The sequence below is a fragment of the Haliaeetus albicilla genome, chromosome 2, assembly GCF_947461875.1.
Source record: "Haliaeetus albicilla chromosome 2, bHalAlb1.1, whole genome shotgun sequence".
NCBI lineage: Eukaryota > Metazoa > Chordata > Aves > Accipitriformes > Accipitridae > Haliaeetus > Haliaeetus albicilla.
In genome coordinates, this window is record NC_091484.1 from 72,249,628 (window position 1) to 72,276,341 (window position 26,714).

The window sequence follows — 26,714 nt, forward strand, 5'->3', positions numbered from 1 at the left end:
AATGCCCCATCCTTTCGCCAGCTTCTTCCACTAAGGCTGCTGAGCCTGGAGCCATAGCCATGACGCTGGCGCTGCAGGGCTATTTAACAAGACGGGATCCCAAAACAGAGTCCTTGTTACACCTCTGTGACCCGATGTTGTCCAGCAGACAGGGACAAATCCCACTCTGAGAAATTATAACCTATCTGCGCTTTTCACCTGCAGTTTCCATCACAAAATAATATCTCATAATAGTAATAGCCATACCTTGCTTGCCAATTACCATACATCATGCGTACAGCACACAGGTTGTCTCTCAAAAAACCCCTTTACTCTAGCAGCAGTAAGGGCACAGGCAATCAGGGCACTCAGGGATGGGTAATACAAGGGATAATGAGGGAAGCAGAGCCCTTTCCCTGGGCAAGAAGAGGACCTTAACCCTTTTCTTCCTCTTGTTCTTCTGAGAATCTTCCCTGGCAAAGATGGCTGCTGCTTTTTCCCCACTGCACCCCACATGCGACAGAAGAGAAGTCAGTGTCTTTAGTTAATGCGTTATTTAAGTACTTATTTTGAAGGCAGGGTATTTCTGAAGAGACACAGGGTATCTGAGAGCTGGCAAAACTATAGCCATCTTCACTGCTTCCCTCGAGGCAGGCAGGTAAACAGATAGCAGCGTGTTACAGGATGGAGATACTGAGACAAAGCACTGCCCAAGGCCACAACATGAGTGTCCAGCAAAGGCAAGAGAAGAAGCAGTGCTCTGAACTCCCTCTGTCACACAAAGCTTGCAGCTAGTCATCACCTCGCACCTCATTCCTCTGCTGCTGCCACCACATTGCCCCCACGCTGCATGGCGAGCAGCCGCTGTCCCTCATCGCGAGCCCTCAGGAAGGTTGCAAAGCCTGCTGAGATCTTCCACTGAACGCATTCCTGGGAAAGACCAGCACCATTGCTGCTCTGTACAACTTGGCTCTTGTACAGGGGACCACCACCCTAACCATAACCTTGTACAACATGGCCACAGCTGATTTTCTTCCTTCTCCTGCCCCGTTGCTCCTGCTGCCACCTCCCTGTGGGATGGGGAAGGGTGCTGCCATGTGCTCCCTGCTTCCTTATGAACCAGCTGCCTACCTGCAGCTTCTTCCTCCACAAGCCTCTTTCACCACCAAATCCAATCATACTTCTGCTGTAATTCCCCTAAGTCCTCCAGATCGTTAATACTTACTCTCTAGCCCGCTCTTCTCCACTCTCATTTTCCTTGATGTGTGGAGAATTTTCACCAATGGTGGTAGGAAGTAGCCATGTCCTCTCCACTCTTAAGAGCTCTCTCCACAACTTCCACAACTTTTGTCAGGGCTTTCTCTCTACAGGTACCAGGCTCTGGAGTTCAGCCTTGGCTCACAGCCTCATCCTGACTTTCAGGAAGATGCTCTCCATCAACCTCATGGGTCCCGAACTTCAGCATCTAGCTTTGACTTCTGAAAGGTTTTGTTTTTACCCTTAACCACACATATCCCTGGCTCGTCATCCCCCCATTTACTTTTCCATTTCATCTCTACGGCTCCTAATTACACCGCAGTATTCCTATTGAAAGAAATTGAATCACTCCTTCTTGGAAAAGGTCTCTCTGCATTATACAACAGAGAGCTGAAATATGCATCTCTATCTTACCTCAAACTATAAAATTTCTTCAAGTTCCCAAAATCTTAGAATCAGATACAATCCCAAAAGTCTATGCATTATCTTTCTCTCATTTGCAAGTTTGCTTATAACTATCCAAAGTCCTGAAAGGATTTACCTTTATCTTGATCTTTTTCTGCTGAAATTCTTATTCATATCTAAGTCTTCAGAATGAGTTTTGTCTTTCAGGTTTTCTCCTATCACCCTTTCCCCACATTCTCTAAACTTCAAGGAGTACATCTCTCTGATATCTCAGGTACTTGTGCAGCCTGAGTTACTACAGTATCCCAGAACTTCATATTTCATGTACTTATCCTCAGGAGACCCCCAGGTCATTTTTTTTTTTTTTTCCCAACCTAAGGTGACAATGGACTATATCAGCAGAGGAGCAGCTGCTGACAGCCACTGAGGACCTAAGTCTAACACCCTTGCTCAAAACCACGATGGAAGTCTGCAGCACAAGAAGCACTAAGTTCCATGCTCCAACCACTGCACAGTCACTCAAAGCCACCTGACAAGCCCACTCAAACTTTGCTTTTAAATCAGAAGTTGATACTAACTCACCTTTCCATTCTTGATCACCTTCATTAATTTCATATACAGGTTCCTTTCTGAATTTCTGTTTAACAAGGGGTTTGTGAATTTGCTCAAGGCACTCCCTGAGTTCTGCAGTGAGTTCTTCTCCGCATCTGCAGCAGCCCTTTGGAGAAGGAGTGCACTCAGCTTTCCTGTTCTGTTGCTGCCGGCACTCTCCTTTCTCTGAATCTATTTCACTTACTTAAACCCCACTTAAGAATCAGAGAAGGCAGGATGGAAGGACAAAAGAAAAGATGAAAGGAAGGAAAAAAAAAAGGGCAACAGAACAAAGGACATGAATGCAAAACAAACAGAATAAACTACATAAATAATAGATATTACTGTACTCTACATTATCTAAAAAGTGCTACCTTCTCTCACAAAGTCCAAACTGACAACGATTCACCACAACTTAATGCATGAGAAAGATCATAAAGGAGCAGCATTAAAGGCATAAGAACTGAAAGCAGGTAAAACCATTGTTCATGAAATGACTGTAGCAATGCATAACACTGCTAATGGACCACAACTGGAATGAAGCATTGGATGCTCTAAGATAAGAGTTAAAAAAACCAACCTAAGAATATTTTTTTTCTTGTAGAGTTCAAACACACTCTTATGACTCCTGGATAACTGGTGAACTTTAGAGACAAATTATTCTGTCTTGATCCAACAGCAAAAGAAAGACTTAATGAGAAAGACTGCAGCACAATGTATCCTTGCTAGGAATGGAAGGAGCAGCAGTCAACCAACACCGTCCTAAGGACAAGTGGCAGAGCACATCCCACTTGACCTACACAATCTCAAGCAGCATCCTGTGGAAGTATACCAACCCCTAGAAGTGGTGTGCTTGGAAGATAACCAACCATAATGCAGTCTTACAAATCTGAGGCCTTCCAGAAGCACCTCCATTTCAGTACTGAACACCAAAAAGCTTTTCTGCAGCCTTCTCCTTTTGAGACTCCAGTTTTAAGCCAAATGTACTCCTTTCCATCACTGTCTCCCCCTCCCCATTGCTGAGCTGCCTGCATTCCTTGCAGCCAATTAACAGCTTGAAAAGACTGCCAGTTTGATGCAATTTCATGTTCTTGAATACAGTGTTCTCAGGAGCACTATTACGGAAATTTCATCTCTTGAGAAATAGATCAGATACCATTAACAGAATGAAACACAAATGTTCTCTATGGCTTCCTGGGGAAAGCCTGTGTTGGGTCAACAATAAGATATATAATTTACAGAGTTGTTATCAAGAAAAAAAACTGTTGTCTCATATCAACAATTTTATTTTTAAAAATTATCCACTTAAAACAACTAACCCTAAACAGTTCCATTAAAACTAAAAAAACCCCTTAGTTTTCTATTCAAGTCAGAGTCAGGTTTCTCCTCTTTCCCTTCTCTTCGGCAGGCACCTTCCAAAAGTGGACACTGCTGCCTGATTTCTGCACAGCTGTAATAATCAGAGCGAGAATACTGCAGCAAGTCAGCGAGAATGAGGAATTCTCACAAGCAGGGACTCACCTTTGGGATATGACAGTTTTCAACTCCAGCCAGGACCGTAGGAGCTCTGCTATCACAAGTCACTGAGATAATACGCTAAATTAGCTCATCTCCTGGGAGACTCACTCCCACCTGTTCAACAGCTCCAGGCCAAGCTCCTTTCAGCCCACTGTTGAATCTCGGTACCGCAGAGGTATGTCACGGTGCTCTTCAATCCCTCTGCGTGGATTTTACGCCACTGGGGTGCTGCAGTGGGGAGTCTGACTGTGCCAGCTAATGGCACCATAAATCAGGGCTTTCTTGTAACACACTCACAGCTCAGGCTGCTTCCGAACATAAAGTTACAGTGTCTAATCTTGAACCTTGCTAAGAAAACAGAGAGGATTCAGTAACGGCTCTTTGTGGCCTAGCATATACCGGGGATGGTACTGACAAATAAAAGGACAAAGTCCCTTTCCTATTTTGACAGGTAAAATTCACAACTTATAATATGTGCCTCAACCTGCTGTACACTACAGCCTGTTTACAATGTGATGGGATCTCGCGCTCTTTGGAGCCACTTTGTATTGCTCGTGTGATGTAAGGAGGCTTTAGTGTCCTGACAGAGAATCAGGATTGTTGCAGTCTTTCAGGTAAAGCATGTTGAACTAACCAAGAGATTTGGCACCCAGGGGTGATGATTTTCTGGACAGCACTCAGGTGAGCAGAGCAGATCTGGAATGATTTTAAGTCACACCAGGCAGGGGAAAAAAAAGAAACATTTAAGAATACCTTCAGATCACATGAAGTTACATTTATTTAACCACATCCCCCATCCCTACTAAAGACATGCGGGGTGCATCTAGTACTTTTGGTTTTGTTCAGTTCAGAACTGCACTACTGACACTCAGTTGTACCCATCTACCATGCTCTAACTCACATTTTTTAGCGGCCTCAGAGCACACAAACTGACTTCCTTTTGAATAAAGCTAAGTGAGAAGATGCTGTTCAACCACTAATGGACATTCACACCAGTCTGGAACTAGCTTGAAATAACCCCCTGTCCAAAATGGGTATTTGGGACCTCAACACCATCTCTCTCACCCTCATGGGGTGGGTCCACACTACTTCCCAGTATAAGCACACCCATCTTTTTTTAGTTTAATCTACTCTGGGAGTGAAGTAACAGCATAGGACTCAACTCGCATCAGCTGAGGATATTTATGACCTTGAAGGAAGACAGCAGGGCACGCAGGCTTTGATACCCCTTGCTACAGGCATCCCAGAATTACCTGAATTATAACTATGTAGGGGAAAAGCCTGCGTAATGCACCTGAAGTGCACCCTTTTTTTCTTATTTGGGTAAATCTACTCAAATAGAGGCACATTTCAGCATGGTATATGAGATACTCCAACTGTACTCACTCTTCAAGATACTACATGCTATTTCTGTGAAGTACAGAGTGGCAGGGGAATATTAGGAGCATGAAATATTAATCTTTCCATCATTTTAGTCCTGAGTCTGGCCTAGGTTTTCCAAGTTAAATGTGTTCTCTCTCCACTTGAAGACACCTATTATTTGGAATTCCATCTGTTCTGTAAAATTCAAAATTGATTACCTTAATGACAGCTAATAAGCAGAACTGTTCTATTGATCTGACTCCACTCCTCCACAGAGCCCATTTCAATAAAAGGCAACCCTCAAGCTATTTTGCCTCCTTACTTAATTTTTGGTCTTTTACATGGAGCTGCATGCAAACAATCATTAACAACCTTGTCTAGGACAAGTGCACATTTCAGAGCAGGATCTCACTGCCTGTAAGTCAATGACAGTTCTTCTCTATACAGCAAAAGAAATGGGAACAATAATTTATTGTGAGTGTTCAAGTATCTAGTTAACCAATCAACCCTATAAATGTTTTATAAAAGGTGTTCTTTAAGAATCTGCAATCCTGTTATCCTTGATATGCTGACTAATTTTTTAAAATACTTAAAAGTGTCATTTTAGCATTATGCGTATTACGACATTTTCATAAAAACCCAGCCTCTTTATTTTTATGTATGACTGTAGAGCTATTTGCATCCCCAAAGGCCATTAAAAGTAATAAGAATTGGGCTAAACTAAGAAAACAAATTTACAGGCGTATGTTAAAACACAAAGATCTTCAGCCAGTGTAAATTACTAAAGCACACTGACCCAGTACTTGATCTGCTGTTGCTATTTTCTTCTCCTTTTTTAACGGAAAAGTGGTTTTAATGGTATATTCACACATCCAGCTAACAATCCCCAGGACAGGGAACGAGATTCACTAGTCCTCTTGAGCCAGATTCCAAGTCTATTAGTGTCTGTAGGCTTTTCTACGGACTTCTGAGCATTGGGTCTAGCAGAAAGCCAGCTGTAATCATTGTACGCTGCACGGTATCCAACTCCAACCATTCGAACGAGAAACCATAGCTGTGTCAAAAGCACCTAAGCGTACAGAGGCAACCACATTCAACTTACATCTTGATCAAGCAATCACAACTTGACCATAAGAGACGGTATTACATATCACTTACACAATGTTTTCTATACATGATGACCAAACGACTTAAAGTTCAGATTCATGCAACAGATAAGCAAGGAGATAAATGATTAAAATTCTGAATAATTTAACTGGCATGAAGGTGAGCAACACTGCTTATCAGAAAGAAACTGTACAGAAACAGTTTTAATTAACAAAGGGAAGAAAGGGATGCTTATTGCCTGGCTTCAGGTAGGTAAGGCAGCGCATTGCTTATCTCCACATCCCAATCATTTTCTAATTATTATAATTTTTGTAAATCTCAAGACAGAACATGCCTTCATTTGCATATAGACACACAGGTCTAAATTAGATTTTTAAATTTATGCCCACAAAGCTTCTGTAGATGTTTTCAAACTTTCTTCACCCTCTTCCTGCAGTGTCTTTTCATGCCCAGCTTCTCTTTGCGTTAGCGTGGCAGGACACAGCATAGACTTAAGCCAACTGTGTCATTTGCCTGCCTCTGGATGCAGGGAACGTCACAGCAAGGAATATGGAAAAAGGACAGACACAATCTCTTACGACAGCAGCAGCTGCTTCTGAAAAAGACTCAGTCCTCTACAGGCAGACTAGCACTTTGCCTTCAGTTTTCTCCCAGCTACAATTTTCAGTTTCTTGATCAGTTTTAAGCAAGGAAAAAAATCTCAGCAATTCTTGATATGCACAAGCCTGGAAATAGAATTTCATCTGGAAATAGAATTTGGATAGAGCCTTTTATCAGTTATGAACTGTTTTGAATAAAATAAAGGTTTAGATCTGCTTTTGGTGATGGAAGATAAAAGTGCACTCAAATCAATGGACACAGATTGGATTTGATCCCCCACTGTCAAGCCATTTTACTAATAATGTACTGTGAAAACAAACAAAAAAAATTATGGGAGTGAGCAAAGTTGCTTACAGACTCAAACATTAATATTCATCTATATCATTGATATTTATATATGCTTGATATTTCTATTTCATGCTCACACTAGGGCAGAGCTGAGACTCTGAAAGCATGTACTTTCAGAATATTTAAGCGTACCATATGGGTATAATTGCAACTCAATCAGTTATAGAATATATTCTATCAAGGCTCTGCATAGTACTGAAGACCTCTTCTGGGCATTTTATACTTCATATGGGAAGAGCCAAGTAGCAAAGACATGGCATGCCAGTAGCAAAACGGCATTAGGCAGGTAATACTACTTGAAACAAAACCACTGCTCCTTTATAAAAGGCAACCGACTTACACTTCTTGACTTACAAAACGCGACACTTTTGCACAGCTTTAAGGAGGAGGGGACAGCCCCACAGCTCTCTTTGTTCAGAAAATGCACTCACACTCCCCTGCCTCCCAGAAACAGAGAGAGACTAATTTTAGTCTGCAGCAAACAGTGACAAAAATACATATTCCAAAAGCAATGGGCAGAGAAGCCCGACAGATGTGAGGTTAGATGAAGGCACAGTTTCTTTACCCTCAGTATCAAAGTTGTTTTCTTCTTGTTTTCACTGAACCACTGAGCCTGCTTTGGCCATTAGTAAAATGTCACCCTGAAAATGCAGATTATATGATGCTACTTGTGGTGCTTAGTGGCTTCCCATGCTTTTCTCTTCCCCAATTCCCTAAAATAAAGCACAAAGCAAAAAAAAGAAAAACAACGTGCGAGGCGCTCAGCCTACCAAGTCAGGAAGAACTATTTTAAGAATTAATTTGTGCCCTGAGAGATCTGTTTAAATTATCCTCCCGTGCCGTCCTAACCAAAGATTAAAGCGGTGAACTTCCACTGTCTTAAGGAGACGATGAAAATTGAAGAACTGGAGCGTACGGGCTCCTCCGCGGTCCCCCCGGGCACGGGGCCGAGCACGGGGAGGGGAAGCTGGTGCCGAGGAGGATGGAGCCGCCGCTCTGCCGGTGCGCCAGGAGCCCACGAACCTTTGCCATCCTCAGCTGGAGCTCCGAGATCGCAACCAGACTTGCCCTTATGCCACCGCTTTTTAACTGTGCCTATCCTTTATGGCTGAGGATATGTCCCCTTTTTCTGCCACCCACTGCTTTTTTGACAGGGAAAGTTTTGACTTCATTCTGTCCTGGTAAGTGCAGTCAGATAGGAATACCCTCTAAAAACCAGGCATGACAGAGAAAATTAAGTCTTTAACTTTCTACCTCTACAGAAACACATAAAGCACCAACCAAGAGAAGTAAATGAATCCAGTTCACATATGCTGTGAGCACTGCAATTTTCCCCAAAGTCAGTGGGAGTTATACCTACTTACAGCTGCTTTTTGCCCCCCCCGCCCCCCATCACTGCTTGCACAAGCACAGCCTGAGCACACGCTGTACTCCGAAGCGTCCCTCCAAGAAAATGTCGGACAAAAAAAAAAAAAAATCCCTGAAAGTACATGACAAAGTAAGAACCTGAAACCCACTTTTGCAATTTCATATCCGCCTGCAGAGGGGTTGTTAAAAAGCCTTACCCCCTTCCTCCAGCGAGAAGGGGCCTCCGTCCGAACATCCTGCCCCCCCACACACACATGAAAGAAACAAGTTACAGAGCAAACCTCTACAGCCTTCAGCAAGAGGTACAGGCTGTTAAAAATAGCACAATTTCAGCTTCCCCCCCACCCCAGCCTCTACACGCACCGAGAAAGCAGACCTTGAACCCAGCTAGACAGTACTTTCCTCCTGCCACTGACTGGGGACTCTGTTGACAATTTTAGGAATGCACACCAAGAAGATAAAAAAAAAAAAATAATAATCGTACAAGAAACACAGAGCTATACAATGCAAATCTGTATTTGTTTGAAATTGAGGAAAATAAGCATTACCTGTTCTTGTTGTTGGGCTTGTTTCCCTGATGCATTTTGCTCCTTGGCTGTAGTCATGCTCACCTATTTGTGCCCACTGCAGTGGCAAACAGGATTTTACAATGTGTGTGTGTGTGTAAGCTCGTCTGCGTGTGTTCAGACATACACGCGCGCGCACACGCACACACACATACAAAGACTAAAGGGATAAGGATGAGTAACTAGTCCATCACTTAATCACCAGCTGAGAAATTTCCCACCCCCACAAAAAGAAAGAAAAACGCAACGTAAAAAAAAAAAAAAAAAAAAGCACTAGTCTAGCTGCCTTCCCCCTTGAGCCTCTAAAATAAAAGCAGAAGCAGGAGCGGAGAGAAAGGATGCTGTGGGGGCTTCTTCAATTAGCAACAGCCTCTGCAATCGTCACAGAAACAATGATAACTGCTTGGCAACCAGCAACTGGCGGCTCGGAGCCGGGAGGCAGCGATGTGGTCCTCGCTCCCCACCTCCACGGCGGCGGCTGCGCATGCACCGTCCGCCTGGTCGCACAATGTGCTGCTCGCTGGCGATGTGCAGAGCCCCAGCTCGGGAATCATCTCCCCTCCCGCAGCCGAAGGGAAAAGGGGCACTCGGGGAATTCAATCCCGCGTTCCTCGCCACGCCGGCGACGGGGGGAGTCCCGCGGATGCGGGAGTTGCTGGCGGATGCGCTCTTGGCTTCTCCCAACTTGCGGAGGTTTCGGTGCTTCGGCGGTCCCCGGCTGTGAAGGAGAGCTGTGCCGAGGGCAGCCTCTGCCCCGCTGCCGGGGCAAATTTGGAGGACGCCGTTTGCGCTCCCAGGGAAGCAGGTTCCCACCGATGGGACGCAGAGAGCACCGACGCTCCCCGGGGAGCTGCTCGCCTCGCTGCCAAAGGGTGGCACGTTCACCGGGGTAAAACACGTCCCCAGCCTTCCCCCGGCCCTCTCCACGTCCCCGACGCGACAGGGGCCGCTTTGCATTTCTCACACCGTGGCTGCCCTCCTGCGCGCTTGCAGCTGCCATGTAGGTCACGTTGCAGGGCGCGCTGCCTGCTCCGCTCCACGCTGCCGCCGCTCGCTCCCTGCAGCCTCCCTGCCATAACGGAGACGTCTCCAACACGGCGGAGCTGTCGAACGAGCCTTCCCAGCCCGCTCGCCCACCTCGCTGCCGGCACGGGGTGACGCGGGGTGTGCCTGAGCATGAGGCGTAAAGCAAGTACCGCTCTCCGGTAACCCTCAGGGGACCTTACAGAGTTGGGCAAAACTTAGAGCAGCAGGAAGGTTGTTCAATATTTGCTCGGGACCGATGCGAGCCCTAGCTCACCTCAACATCAGGTGACGTGAAACTGCCACGTTGCTGCTTTTCCTCTCCTCACCTCCTTCCCAGCGCGCCCAACGTACCGGGCTGGATGGAGCTCAGAGCTCGCCTCTGTATAAAGTTAAATGTTTCCTTACCCACGTGATACTGCTGAGTCTGCAGATAACCAGCTAAGGAAAGGGAACGTCAAAGTATTTATCTGACAAGGAAGCGATTATGCCCCATTTGATCCTCAATTTTACAGCACAGGGTTTTTTATACAAGGTCACATCCAGCCAGAACACAACTCCGCTAGGGGCAACGTCTCCTTACACCTGGGATAAATTTGATCCTTGGTTCAGGGACAGATCAACAGCAGGCCAAGATTTCCTAGAGATTATCTACTAGCCACCACTCAGACTGCCTAAGCATTTCTGCATTTTCAGTATTATATATCACATCAGTTCATAGAAACTATGACACAAAATATCTGCAACATGGAATCGTGCTGGTAGGAAACTGGACAACCCTGCCTGGTCCCAGGTACCAGAATCCAGGCAACAGCTCAGTAAAAAAAAAAAAAAAAGGCAATAGCACCTCTCTAATAAGAAGCAATAATTTACATTTAAATCTAACAGCCTGTGTCAACCTCTTACTGGGTTATATTATGACACAGTCCCAGCTTACTTTGCAATTTCATCTTTTTAGTCCCAATAGTTTTGTCACAATATTTTGTATATATTTATAGTGAGGTTATTCTTGCTTATACTTTTTTTCCCAGCTGTCATAATAGAATTGCTTTCAAGGTCTTATATAAGTGGATCAGTCTGAATTTTCCAGCGGGCTTGGTCTATATTTCTACCTGTTGTGGGTAGTAATGAAGGCTTGCTTTACTCCACAGTTTTGCTACTTTTCTTTCCAAGAGGAATTCAAACAAAGCAAAACTCTATTTGGGGGTTTCTTACTTCCTTACAGTACCTCCTGGAAATTTCTGCAAAACAGATCCCTTTAAAAACGTAGACCATTTGCTGCATCCCTGACCCCTCTGTACTTATTCTGGCAATCACTGAACTTAACTGCACTGTTACTGAAAATAAATATATTTGTACATGTCTATTTACCCCTGCATGCCCTCTCCATGCGTATTCAATTCTTTCACAGCTAACAATTTAAGACACAGTTTTCACTAGTTTTCTGGAAATGGCCACTCTTCCTTACAATGTAGATTTTCTCCACTAAGCTTGTTGTTGGACTCCTAAGAAGTAAATTGTGCTAATTTGTCCAGCAGTTAGCTATGCAAATGCATATGGCTTAGCCTCATTACATAGGTGCATTACGATGCTGACTGTTCTCGCTGCACCTCCCAATGTTTTGGCACAGCGACCCTGGTGTTATTGAAATGCCTTGATCTCTCTGCCTGGGGGTCAACCCTGACCTGTGCAGGGGGTTTCATCCCTTTGCATGGCCACAAGCTGCTGCTCACTGCAAGGAGGACATGGAAGCAAGGGACAGTCATGTCCTCCAGCTCTCTGTCACCCTCCTTCTTTGATCGAAGGGGTTCAGAGGTTGCCAGACACCTCCTGGGGAGATGCTAGAGGAGGAAGCAGTGGCCGTTGCCATTCAGAAATACTCGTTACTAACATGCATAGAGTAAACTGCCATCCATCCTAACCTCTGTGCTATGTTAGGGTACCAACTTTATTGCTTGGCTGAGTCATCACTTACGACAGATTAATACATCCCTATCACAGGACAAGAATCAGTATCTGCCAATCTCAGCAGCTGCTCAGGCAGAAGGATTTATACAGACAGCCCCATTTAGGGCGTTGCAGGAGGCACTGGCAGATAAGGACCCTGGGAATATGACCTTCCCATCCATCCCACCCCAGAGCATCCCAGCTGATCACAGGAATACAGGCAGCACACTTTTCCTCCCCACCAGGTTTGAAGACGCATCAGGCTGTTCATCCCCTACCACACATCATTTGCAACAGGTCTGTCTCCACTGGCTGCCTGGGCTATGTGCAGGGTCTATCTCCAGGCTCATTCCCTGCCACACAGGCTGCGCTCCCATCATGAGCATCCTCCATTAATCCATGTAGTCCACACCGTGCCACCACTGGGACAGCTCAGGAGCACCACTATGAGCACAGACAGCTCTCCCTGCCAACCAAGATGCACGTTCAAAAAGCCAACTATGACCACGTGAATGGCAATCCCACTCTTGACATCAATTAGCTCCTCCAGCACCATGGCAGGGCAGACAGCCATTTCCCTCCCATCAGGAGAGGAACCAGTGACAGGTGAAAGGAACCGTTCCCAGCTTCTCAACTCATCTTCACCCAGAGTGCTTATTTCAACAAGATCACGCAGCGCTGCAGTAAGACAGACAATTTTTAATTACCTTGTAACAAATTAGTCACACATGTCCTAGAGCCTTTCCTGTTAGAAGGGAAGTGCTTCGTTCTCCGGAGACTGGCAGGAACAGGATTGTGCCCTGGGTTCATTCTCAAAACGCTCCTTGGGGTTCTTGGAAAGCACATCTTCCACCACCACAAAGCTCCCTCATGCTCAAAAGATTGTTGCAAGCCTTGCACATTGCAAATGCAAAATAATGCTGCAATGGCTCTGAAAGACAAGGTGGACTAAAACCTTAAAAAGTCATAGCCATGAAGACCTATGAACTCGTAGGACCTAAACCACAATAACCACTGTTTATCACCACGCATTACAGCAATGCGTGCTAGGGAAAGAAACAGTTTGTTATTGCTCCCAAACATTTTTAAGCAGATCAGTTTACTAAGACCATCCCTAATCCTGCCCCTCCACGTAGGTAGAGGTCTCTGCTGTCCATGCATGCAGAGCAGCCCCTGCACGGGAAGCAGCAATGGGTTCTCAGGAGTTAGTGCAGAACATTCCCATCCCCTGCATGTTACAGAGAGGCCAGATCCAACAGCAGCCTGTGCTTGCAGGGAGCCCTCCAGCTGCACGCATCTGTTCAAGGGAGTATAGACTGAGCAAGGGCAGTAATAAGCCTGCAGCAGCAGCAGGTATAGTTATTGGATGCAGAACCCTTCTGCTGCTTTGAAACCTGGGGTTCTGGCTGTACCACACTGGGCTATTTATTCCCCCTTCGTTACCACATCAAGGAAGATGAAGCCAGTGGGCAGAGTTGGTAGAAATGAATTCTACTTCATTAGCTTTGCACAGTCTGCTCATATTCTCCCCTCTCCAGATAAAGACCAGATCCCATGGAGAGCTACGTATCTGAAATTTTTTGTGGGTCCAAACCTTTAGTACCTGGGGTGCGGTAGTGTGCTACCTCCAGCAGAACACACCACACAATCTGCTTTTGTACAGCCAGTCCCTCTGAGCTCCACACTCGCTACCAGTTCCCGTTGGTTTGGCTGGTTTGCTGTCAGTTCAGGGAGGACACACGGCCCAGGAAACCACATACTCAGGCAAGCTGTGACAACGGAAAAACCTACTCACAGGTAGGTTACAAAAGAAAAGTCCTAAGGTCTACAGTTTTTTAGGATACAGTGTTATGGAGGTAGTAGATGGTAGTGAGATAACTCAGGAAGAGAGACAGAGTCTGCCAGCACAGACATCCACTATAGGAAAGGTGAGATGAGCCTGAAAAATGCTGTAGCCATGAATTTTAGCATTCAGTCATTTGAAAGGTTACTGCTGTAGCTTGGATCAAAACAGGCCCGCAGGATGCAAGGGGAACAGTGCTCAGCAGGAGTCGGTGCTGCTTTCCAGGGGGGAGGCAGCAGGCTGGGGACACAAGGCTGACAGCTCCTGGCAGCTCCTGCAGCCACTATCTGAGAAGAGACCCATGCTCTTCTAAGACCAGGGGCATACTTCCCAAAAGGTAAATCCATTTAATCTCCAAGTCTGATTTAATACATTTGCAGCTGCCTTATTGCCCCACCATTCCAGCTTTCCCAGAGAATTTCAGAGAGGAACAATAGGGAAGGGTCTGTACAAAGCAGGCTGTCCATGGCACCACCATGGTCCTGCAGATGTGTCAAGGCATGCTGGTGACCGATTCACTCTCCTCAGTCCCACTGGCAACATCTCATCCACACAAAAAACAATGGCACAGCCCCTCTCCATTCTGGACCTCTATGGCCCAGCTGCAGTGAGTCAGAGGGATCTGTGCTCCTCCACTGCAGATCCTTCTGGAGGTCAAGTGCTCCTCATATAGGGGATGCCAGAGCAGAACAGAGAGCTGTAAACCCATGAAGGCTGCATGGTTGAAAACTCTCTTTACAGGAGTTTATGCTTTTAGATGCTGCAAAAGCAGCCAGAGATCCTGGCTGTTCATTCTGGAGATCTCTGTTCTGTGCTCATCTGAATAAACTTTAGAGAGGGGGACTTTAATTTTGTTTTGTTCTGAAAGCACAGTTTCTGCCCTGCCCCTCTCCAAGAACGTGACAACAGTAATACCACATTAGTGCACAGCAGTGTCCCCAGTCGGAATTGGGAATTGGAAACACTTAGGTGGTAGGTCAGCTGACATCAGCCCTACTCCTACAAAGGCTGCAGAGCATCTCTTGCTTACACACCATCCCCAGCACTGCTTCTCAAACTTCTTCCTATTAGAAGACCGCAAAAACACTTAAACTTGTTCCAAATTAATCCCTATCTTTGGCAAGACTTCTCAGCTTGTCAAAGGGCATCCCAAAAATAATTTTATTGTAAAGGGGTAAAAAGCTTTGGCCTTTAAGGATATGTATTAATAAGCTTTATCTTGCACCAGCCCTGCTACTGTCACCCCTCTCCAGTTGTCTCCACCATCTTGGTTCTGCCAAGGGTGAGTCATGGGAGAGTCTCTATGTCCAGATGAATTTTCAAAGGTTCCACTATTTGTCTTGGGGATCCACTCAGATGGATGATTTTCCAGATTTCAAAGGTTCTGTGAACATGCTAGAGGCAATAATAGATTATGCATAGAGTTACAGATAAAAATATGTCACATTTCCATTGCCCATGACCAAGATCATTAAGAAAGTAATTTGGTGTAGTATTTTCATTTAACAGATCAAATCCAGTTTATTTAGTCAATGCCATTAATTAGTTATTTGCATGAACATTTGTTCCTACAGGGGATATGCTTCAAAATGTTCCTACAAACTTGAAAACTTCTGCTATCTGAGCCAGCAGGTACGTGCAGCGGAGGACACAGAGACAATGGGCATTGCAAGAATGATTTGTGGCTCTGTATAACAGTCCCACAGTGTTGCTACTGTTTGTGCATTACTGAAGCCTCGCTATGTTGCCTTTTTTTTTTTTTAACTTGAACATGAGAAGGTGGTTTAAGATGATTATAATAGGTTTTTTTTGAAGCACTATATTCTGCAGCTTCCTGTTTCTCACTGCTGCTCCAAGTTTCAGGACCCCACAGTTCATGGTAAACAAATAAGACAACGCTGGGATGCAAGCTGTAAAGAAGTCTGCTTGCTCATGCGCTGCTGGAGCTAGTTTGCATAGCACTTTCCTGCCTAAATTGGAGGGTGGCTCTGGGGAACCCAGCAGGTACTTGTACTCTTCTCACTTCTGGATTATGTAGCCACTTTGGTTTGCTCACCCTAAAGATCAAGTATGTGTACTGATAGTCAGATTTTCCTGTTTAAGTGGAATATATTTTTCAATAACATTACTTTTGATCCACTGTGGGGTTATTTTTTGAGTCAGCATATATATTTTAATACATCATTCCAGCCTCAAAGGCACACAATTAGCAGTGCCATAGTTGTTTGGCACTGTGTTATCCATGCAAGGAATACGGATCGTACCGCTGGCTTTTTTCTTCCCCTCTGCCTGTTCCTGCTGGTGTGACCTTGGCAGCTGTAATGCAACAGATGCCTCTTTCTCACTTGTTTATCTGCGCGAGAGAGAATTCCGAGGCCCCAACTTCAGTGCCAGCTGTGAATCGTCTCCAAATTGGTTTTTCAAAGTTTGCCTCCTCACAGTCTGGCTTAGTATTTCTGCTCCCCGTGATCTTAGGGATCAATCTTCACTGATATAGTTCCCCTCCCGCTCTGGTTATTTCTGGGTAGCAGCTGAATCCCTTCCTCATTGATTCAGTATGGGCTCTTTTTGACTATTGTTTTAGGAGTGGAAGGATTTATTTCATTGCTCCCTACTTCTTTTTTCTCTATTTACACATAAGTTTTACAAAATAGCCAACATACAATATGTATTTCATAGCTCAAATATCCAGGGCAGAAAATGTAAAAGTGACCACCAGTGATGAGAAAACACAGATAACAAAATACCCCTCCCCCCAAATTACTGTTAAACAGAGAATCCTCATCTTCAAAACAGCTGCAAACATATTAGGATATTTAGCAGCCTACTGCTTGGAAAAGGGAGAGCCTTATCTTCATTTTTAGCTGTAACAGTGATTTATAGGATGAATAAATGATCTGCATATAAGATGATGACTGGTTTAAATGTAAATGTTGTGAAAGACTTCTTATGTAAGCACATACAATGGCCTGAGAGATCCTTGTACATAAAAGCCACAGCTGGAGCAAGTGGCTTTTTAAGCATTTGTTTTATGAAGTACACTTTTCATTGCAATGGTTGTTATTTTTCATTTACTTTTATATCGGCTTTAACCAAAAAGAAAAAAAATACTTGAACTTACCACAGGATCTGTACACTTTCAATAGTGATGTTATGCAAAATACACTGTTAAAGCAGATAGATTCACATAACATACATTCATCTTAAAGATGTCATATTTAGTTGGAAACAAAACTAACAGACAACTAAAGTAACAACTAACAAGGTCTCACAAGTGATGCAGGCATAAGGACCAAATGTCCTCAGTTTCTGAACGTAAAACCGGACAGGTGACTGCATCAGATCCTGTAGGCTGGGCAGGGCTGAGCTCAGCTTTACGCAGCAGAGAGGATCTCCTTGGGACTTCTACCACCTCTAGCAAAGGGTGCGACCATTGCACCCTGATGAGTGGTGACCCGTCGACCACCATGGTAGCCTCATGATAAATTCTCACAAGTGTTCCCAAACAACACCAAGAGGGGCAAAGGTGTCAGCTCTGGCACCTGCACTAGTGTTTTCACTGGAGCTTACTGCCTTCCCAAAATGCTCACTGGAGCTGGATGGCTTGTGGTGGTCACTGCCCTCAACTACTGGTGGGGGCCGCGATGGCTGCGAGTGTTTGTATACTAGTGGGTTTTTTCTCAAGTGTTTCTAGATCTCTTGAGATGACATCTGTTATGGTAAACTTATGTTGCTGCATTCCTACTAGCTTTATGGTAGATAAGCTTTTCCACCAGCCCAAAATAGCCTTTCTGAAAGTCTGAACAATGAAAATACTGCAGACACTTGTGTTCTCTAAGAGAGGCACAAAGGGATCCAAGGCCCTTCCTGTCTGCTTCACGTCTTTATTTATGGAGAAGGCAAAACCAAAATATCTTCAGATTCCTGTACTCAAGTCTCTGAAGGCATAAGGAAGAGGCAGAAAACAACACTTGGGCATAACTCTACTTCCTTAGTTGGATGAAACAAATGGTGCGCAGGTACACGTCACTGCACTCACCTTCCCCCTCTGTGCCTCAGTACCCACCTCGGCACTCACCTTTCTGGATTGCAAGTCTTCTACACTACATGTACTAAATCAGAGGATGGTTAAAACCTGTTGCCAGTATTTCGAATGCCCTCTAGTAGAAATGCCATTTATGGAAAATGGGCCAACTGGAAAAGCCTACCCAGAATCCCTAACACAGAGGTAAGGTATGTCTTTTTTAACAAAGAGCAAGAAGGGGATGAATGGAATTCACTTAGTACTAGTACAACCTCAATAGTCCGCTTTCCTCGTGATGAAGCAAACAGAAACCAGAACAATGCCTTGCTCTAATTTTTAAAAATTGACCAGCAGTTTTGATATGCAACTTGGAGCACCTCTGAGAGGTTTCACTTTCAGCGGATGAGAGGTGCTTTTGGGAAGCATGCTAGCACTATGTCTTTGTTTTAACTGCCTCAGTGGGGTACTCTTCAATTCTGAGAATACAGCACCAAACCAGAGTCCCAACTCACCTGAAGCAAGACAACATGGTGAAGAAAGTGGAAATCTTACTGCATGATGTGCAAACACTTAAAACACATAACTGCCTGAACACAAACTTAAATAGCATAAGTAATTCAAGTAATGTAGTGGCAAAGTCCTGTTCCCATCCATTTATTTGATCTGCTTGTAACACAATAGAATTGATGCAGAAGAGGTGCATAAGATCTCTATATCCTATACATCTTTCTGAAAGCTTCTGCAGAACAGTAGGGCCCTGAGCACAGCATAAGACCTCTAAAAGTGGGTAAGACATCCTTTACTTAGCATTGATAATGTTCATTAATTACAAAGACATAGCAGGTATTCAGCAATGCCACCTTGGGCACTCAGGCAGAGCTGGAGCAAGGGCGGCTTGCACAGCGCCTGATGTGCCACAAGCAGAGAAGCTATGAAAACCCTCACCTCCCTACTTGAAATGACAAAGAGTGCCTCAACTTTGCCCCCACCTGTCCCTACTGGAAGCAAGAACAAGGCTTTAAAAGGCTGCAACTGTCAGCAGCACAAGAGCAGCAGCAGCGGCGGGATGTCCAAGATGTACAGCAAGCACAAACCCCTCTTGCCAGGGTCCAAGACTACTCCCTGTGTCTTCCCATCTGAAATGTTTGTTCCTTTGTGGTCTAACAGCCAGGGAGAGAAAGGGTGAAGCAGTAAGAGTAAGTGGCAGTGATTTGGGTATACGTAATTGCTCTGGATGGCTAAGCATTGCCATAGGGTCCCAGGATTGGTGAGCAGCCTTCATAAAGGGACCGAAGACCTCTGCTTAACACACAGTGACTCAATATGACTTTGAGATTGTCCCACTATGGTTTGCAGGGATATACTATTTTCTGTGAATATGAATAAAATACATTACAGCCTCCCCAAAACATTACATGGATATGCTACTATGATGTAATCATGCCTTCCCCCTCACAACCCAAATCAACAAATGCATTCTTTCTATAGCACTCACAAGTGAGTTTGTCTCCAGTAACATGCTTTTCACCATATTATTGCTTGATATGGTATCTGTGACCTTTCCATTTTACCATACTCTGAAGACAGCAAAGAAGAAATAATGACACAAGCATTTCAAAGTAGCCTACAGCTGAATAAATGAGCACATCTCTGAATTATTCCACAGGGGAAAAAAAAAAAAAATCTGTGATTTCCTTTAGTTTAGAGAATAGCACAAGGATGGGAATTTGAGATATCTGGAGACTAATAGAAAGTTCCATAACATTTCTATGCAACTCCTACAAATCCTAGGAGCTAAAAAAAAAAAAACTATGCAAGAATGTGTACTTTTCCCCCAAAACATATATCCCTTAGGAAACCATGCAAGTATGAAACTTTAGCTCTAGTGTGATCAAGTGTACCAGACAGAACCATATGCTTATCACAAATAAGTAAGGCATGTCTCATTCACATACCTCTCAAATTGCATGTAATAACACATATGTAATATGCCCATCATAGATATACATATAAAAAAGTCAGATCACTTGTACATCACAGTTACAAGTGGCACATGTGATTTGACTTCATCTGCTGTAGTACAACAATGTCCACAAAGAGACAAAAGCTGAGCCCACTCCTGCTTCCAGCTGTCAGCCAAGCCTTCTGTTATCCCAATGTATGGCCTAGTGACAAGAAGAGATGCAGAAGAACTTAAAACCCATCAGCTAAATGTCAGCAGTAGGAGGCAATAGCAGATCAATACCATGTGCTCAGACCAGGCTTTGCTGTAAACAATGTGTTCTGAAAAGCCCTGGGCTGTTGCCCAGCTTTACATGTGAAATATCTGCAACTGCCATGTGTTGCGTTTGGAAAGCTCTCAAAGTCTTACTTTCATACACAAACTCACACTGGAAAAAAGTCGCAACACCCATCACTGCATGCTCTGTTGAGCAAATCAGACCTTTTAAAACAAGAAGGGGCAGATTTCATCACACCTGAACACTACCAGCCTTTTATTGCAAATATTACCCAAAGACAGTCTTTTGGACATATTTTCCAGGGATGATAAGGCAGCTTAGGGCTTATATTTATTCATGGAATCAGCAGTCTTTTCATTTCTATTGTTCTCCTCTATAGATCAAGACTTTTGCTGGTGTGGGAAGTGGCTGCAGAATGGGACATTTAGAGGCTTAAGCTGCAAGAGCCTGGAATAGTGAAAACAGAAGTTGGCCAGTGGAAAGAAAAAAAAACCAAAACAATTCCATCTGCCTTATAAAGCAATCCAGAGCACTGAATAGTTGGTTAACTACTTTTCACCTCATGTAGTAGTTTAGGTATATCAGAACAAGTAACAGCTACTCTGAAAGGATTAATATGGGGAGAAAGCATACTAGATTGATGGGAAAAGTATACACATTCATGCTTGCCAATAAATCTGAGCTCAGCATGAAAGGGAAACTATTGTACAAAGCTTTAACGGACAGGATTCTTCAGCAGTACTTCGCCTGATTGCTTTGCCCCTTCTAGTAGTCAAAGAAAAGTCAAAGTAAATGGGAAAATTCTAACTAACAGATCAGGCTTTTAATTATGTCCAGAAATGAAGTCAAGAGACAAGCTTTCCAAAACAGATTAATCTATTTTCAGCAGTTTTTTCCCCTTCATAGATGCCAGAGACATGCTGCATGTGATTAAAAGTTCCAAAAATAGCTGCATAATCAGTTATAGTCTTGAAAGGATGCTTTCGTTCGGTATTTTATTCAAACCGATTTCACTTCAGAGAGTATTGGCAGCAGAATGACATACACTTGATTCAATAGTTCATCTTATTAGTTAGGTACCAGCCTGAAATTGTTGGTTTACCTATGTGTAGTTGTAGAAGGCAAATAAATATTCATCCAGAATTACATTTTAATGCTTTCTTATAAACTGGTCCATTAGAATGGCATGAACTGTAATAAAAATGAACTCTTTTGTATCTCATTGCTAAATAAACTCTGCAGTATCATTTTCTTTGGTACAGATATATTCCTTAGCAACACAATTAGAGGACTCAAGCAGTTCCCTTAGAGAAACCTTTTTTAAAGATTTAATTTTCTCCCCAGTAAGAGTATGGCACGTTAACAGAAGTTAACACAAACAAACAGAGGTGGTAGAATAAACCCTAGTGATACATGTAGACCTTTGCTGAAAGAGTAGAGCCCACGCTCTTGTGTGTGGAGCATGGTACCAGAATACCTCTTCACTTTGACTTTCCTTCCATGAGGAAAAAGGGGTAGTTAATTTACCTGGGATGAATCCTTTCCTGGGAGGCAGAAACAAGTATATTAATCAGATTTTGCACTGTAAATGAGGTTTAAATTTCTATAATCAAAGACACTTGATTGCTTTAAAAGGCTGATAGAGCTTCCATCCTGGCAAAATCCTATGCATCTTCTTCTCCCGGGCACTAAAGCTCCTTGACATTACTCTGGCTCTGTAAAGTGGCTATAAGTGGCTGTAAGTGCAGTGCACATCAATTTTAAAGCCTCCTTACACAGTCAGAGAAGTGCAATGCAGACACGGTCTAAATGAAAATACATTTTTGTGTGCTGACGTCAAAACCAAAAAGCATCTATTCATATAATAGTCCTGTAGTATAGTTGCATGCAATCAATATAGTCAACATATTAGGAATTCATTGTAATGAAACTAAATGAAAAATAAACTTTTTCTTTTTTAATTATTTGTATTACAGCAGCACCCAGGAGCTGAGCAGCCCAGGGTTCCCTGCGCTTTGGGTTAGAGATGTTTCCAACAGAACAAGAGACCCTGCTGAAAATAACTTACAGTCCCAAGAAGAATATTCTGCCTGCTATCTGCCCAGCACACTGCTGTCTATTCCTAAAGAGACCAGTTTTACCATTACTGAGTTTCTCCGTCCACATAGGACAGCCATTCCTTTTTCCAATATTCACTTCTGAGGCACTCTGTTAAAAGACTCTTTCTGTGTGTGCAGCGTTGCATCTCTCCCCATCCTTTCATAGACTGTTTCAAAGTACCCTTCCTAGATATAAAAAGCTTGAATGGTTCACATCATCATTCAATACCTTCCGTTGATGCTACATCTCCATTTGGGTTGAGCAAGGATTTAAAAGGTGCAGTTCCCTGCACAGGTTTCCAGCCTCTGGCAGTGTTCCACTGGAAGTTAAGGTTTGATGCACCCTCCACTGAACTCAATGCTCTTTCTACTTGCAGCGCTGGGCTTGGACGCTGAGACCACAGCCTTTCTGAGGCATGGGACCTGGGCTTCACCCTGCAGCTCAGCGTTACAGAAATGTACAGATTTGTGTCAAGAATCAGGAGGTAATTCAAAGTACAGGGCTTTTTTCCCTTTCGTACAATGCACATCTAAAGAGTCATTCATCAGTAAGACTCCTGATCCATACACAGTGGGACACAATGGTGTATTTACAGCCCAGAATCCATTACAGTTAATATTGCACTATTTATGCTCATCTGCCATAAATCTAATACTGCTGTTATGGCTATCCCGTTTAATGTACTCTAGGAATGCTCTTCAAGCTAGTATCAATTACATTTGCAAATAAACTAATGCTTTGGGTTAAACAAAGTGAAAACATTCTTCCTCTGACAAATTTAGTACTTCCTATCTGCATCTATTCCAAGTGAATCTTGTGTTTTATTCGATTAAGTACCACAGAAGATTACAATGATCCAGAAAACATTAAATGAAAACATTGATTCTACAATAATGTTGGATGAACCATGAACTGCTACCAATAACATAATCATGACACATCAAACTCCATTACAACTTGAAAATAGTCCTTTAATTTCACAGTAATTATTTAATGTTATTTTCAACTCGACTCTTTTGCCACTGACATTTGCACAAAGCTATCTCTAATTTAAAGGCTGATATTTTTTGACCTCAGTCTAGACACCTGGCACATAAACTACCAGGTATATGTGTTCTCATCCTCTTCGACATTATTGTTTGCAAGACTAGATCCTGCAGGCACGTCAAGCCAGATGCTTTGTACCAAACGCAGACATTCATATTTCTTTGTGTTTTGCAACCCTGCAGGTCCCTGATGATGGTCTGGGTTGGCCAGTCTAAGCCTTACTGAACTCAGGAAAGGTTTCAAAGGGAATGTCTTTGACACTTTTCCCTTCTGTATTAAAAACCCAACCAACCCAAAACCTAATGAAAACCCAAACCCAGAGCTGAAAATGAGACACAGGAAGAAAGACTTTCCAACCTAATCCATTGTGCCATCATGGATATTTGATATAACAAGAACTTTTTGCAACATAGTGTCACATAATGGGTGCGACTATCAGACGTATCATCCCAGCCTCAGTACGATGGTTTAAAAGACAATATAAATTCTCATTAGATCCACAGTGCAGCTCTTAAAATGTCACTTTTCCTTTACAGATCCGGAGTCTTTCCAGCAGCCTTCTTTATAATTATGTTTATTATCAGCATCAATTTCCATTTCACCATTCACCTCAGAGGAACAGCAGATGCCTTTCAACATTTACAAGGCAAACTGACAATAATTGCTTTACCCGCTACAGAAACACAGTCGGTGCTGGGGTGAAGTGAGGCAGCTCTTCCCAAATCACAGCAACCCCTAATAACACCAATTAAGTCAGCGACTAAGGAATAGCACTGGTCAGTTTTTTCTAGGATTTTCTTCAGCTATCAACCTTTTACTCAGGGCTAAAATACATTTGCAAAGAGGGGAAGTATTTATGCTAGAGAGTAGTGCGTACAGGCATGTTTGGAGAGGCTGCTAGAAGGTGCAACTAAATCTTCAGGAAAGAATGATGTACGGAGATTTCTTTAAACTCATCACACAGTGAGGCATGTGAGAAGCCCAAATTCCATTAAAAAGAAGAAAACAATCAATTTCTGGCCTTCCTGAAGAAAGGGAAAAGCTTGAGTTCATTAACACAAAAAGTGCAAAACCCAGAAGAGAGATAGAGAGGCCCAGAAATACATTCCTTTTTAAAATGCCAATACTCTTTTGTTATTTTAAATGCTGACACTCTTTTTCTTTTCTTTTTAGTACAGATTATTACTTCTTGAACATTCAGGTCTGACAGTACAGCAGCTTGTCCACCTAAACATTTAGCAAACTTGACAATACTTAGCTCTAATAACTTCAAAGCCTGAGAAAGCACAGGAACATCATCATTTCACGCATCAGATCTGTTTAAGAACAGATACAAAGCACTGCTCACAAGCCGTAACAGAAACAATATTGTCCCAGCAATAAAACCATGGAATGGAAAAATCACAGAAATATTACCCATTTTCAAGTCTCATGAAAAAAAACAATCAAAAGTGAACAAGATTTTGGTCATGCTGCTTTCACTGGAGAAACTCTAAAGGAAAAATAACAGTTTAACACAGGGTAATGAAATTATACATTTTCTCCTCAGCTTGAAGAAGGCCGCCTGGCCAAAAATGAATTTCAGCTAGTTTTCAATATGTAAAATTTAAAGGTTTTTTCTGGTTTTGTCATTAGGTTTTGCTACTGTTATCTGTGATACAGCAATACTAAATTGAATGACTGCATCAATCTGTCAAATATCGTAATAGAATTGGAGCCTGTAAGTACAAGCACCTTACAGGTAAGGCCATTTCTGAATGAAGGATATCTTTGCATCAGCAGGCAAGATAAAAAAAACAGAACACATTACATTGGATCAAACTGATGATCAGTTTAGCACAGCTCATAGTATGACAGCCAGAACCAGCCAGAGTAAAGTGCAAAAAGACTTTCATAAACCTGCCTAGAGGCACAAATTTTCTGTTAAGAGATATTAATATTCCTTCCAAAAGCTCTTTTTATACATTTCTAATCTTTATGCTTATAACTGTGAATGCTTTTTGTTCGTGTAAACACAGGAGCACAGAGAAGACCTGACCAGAAAGTACAAGTGGGTGAGTTAATTGTGTAGAAAGCATAATTAATTCCAGAAAGCGTAAAAACCAGGAAGGATGCTGTGCTTCCAGCTTAGCTCTTATCTTCATCCCTAATACTTAGAATTTGACTTAAGTCATGGAGTTTGACTATCCCTCCTAAAGTGTGCTACTGCTATTCAGAACAACAGCAGTATTCTTAGCTTTGATTCAAGTTTCTATATTCTTCCCAAACCTGGGAGAATTCTTTTCTCGGTACCTTCTCATGGCAACAAGCTCCATGTGTGAAAATAATGTCCCTGTATTTAATTTGAACTCAAACATTGGAAATGGCAGGCTTTCTACTTGTTCAGAAGCTTTTGGGTTCCCATCTCCGGATCATGCCTTGCAGCAGAACTTCAAGGGATACAGGAAAATATTTGGGGGAAGTGGGTAAGAAGGAAAACTACTTAACAGGACTCTGGGTGGGAAATCTCATTGCTCTGATTTTTGCTACCCTGGTTTCTTCCTTCCTGTACCTTCTTGTGTATCTGTCCAACAATGACCATGGCCATTTGTCTTTCTGCATGTGAAGATGGGGAAAAGATGTCCTGATAATCTGTTTAGTCCCATCCCCTTCCTTCATCCTCTTCCACCGTGAGACAAAAGGGCTGCAAACTTCCAGGTGCCTTGGCCCTACGTCCCACACACATCCTTTCCCTCTCCTACCCTAAGGTTATTTTGTATATGCTCAACCAGAAACACACCTCTTAGTGCCTGACTGCTGAATGACTGTTCAGTTTTATTTGTTGAATACCCTACTATCTCCTCCTACAGGACACCATTCATTTCTGCCCAACTCCTTCAGACCTCAGCACCTCTCAAACACTCACCCGAATCCCCCATCCCAGGACCTTCCCATCCCCCAGCCATCCAAAGGTCCATTTACTGCATCCCTCTTCTACAGCCACCCTCCGTGCCCCAGGCTTTCTCATCACCCCAGAGACAGGCAGCAGTACGACACATCTCCCCTCTCCGCCATGCCCCCAGCTCCTCATCCACCACTTTTCATTCTCCTCGTGCAGGGGGAAAAACTGGGGATGTGGATTCCTGGCAGGATACTTGCCTTTCATGGGCTAGATTTGGCCCACAGGGTGACACCTGAAGAGCCCTGTGTCACAGTTTGATGTCCTTTTTGTGGTCTCCTTTCCAAAACTAAATAACACCAATATTTAACAATTTCCCTATGTGTTAGATTTGGTCAAGCCTCAAAACATTCTCATCAGCCATCTCTGAGCCCAGCCCTGCATGCAGTGTTCCCAATGAAGCTACAGTGCTTACTTATATAATTATATTTATATAATTACATTATAATTA

The 26,714-nt window shown here is 43.3% G+C and overlaps 1 protein-coding gene across 5 annotated transcripts in view; it reads right to left on the reverse strand.

Moving 5' to 3' along the window:
• The window catches only part of DPP6 (dipeptidyl peptidase like 6), a 575,225-nt gene that overhangs the window by 253,089 nt on the left and 295,422 nt on the right, over window positions 1–26,714 (reverse strand). Inside the window, exon 1 of one of the 5 annotated variants that reach the window (XM_069778211.1) lies at window positions 9,084–9,549. The exons of the other annotated variants lie outside the window; for them this stretch is intronic. Coding sequence (XP_069634312.1) covers window positions 9,084–9,140 — 57 coding nt within the window. The 5' untranslated portion in view covers window positions 9,141–9,549. Of the gene's footprint in view, window positions 1–9,083; window positions 9,550–26,714 lie in introns of those variants that run through there. 5 annotated transcript variants of the gene reach the window in all.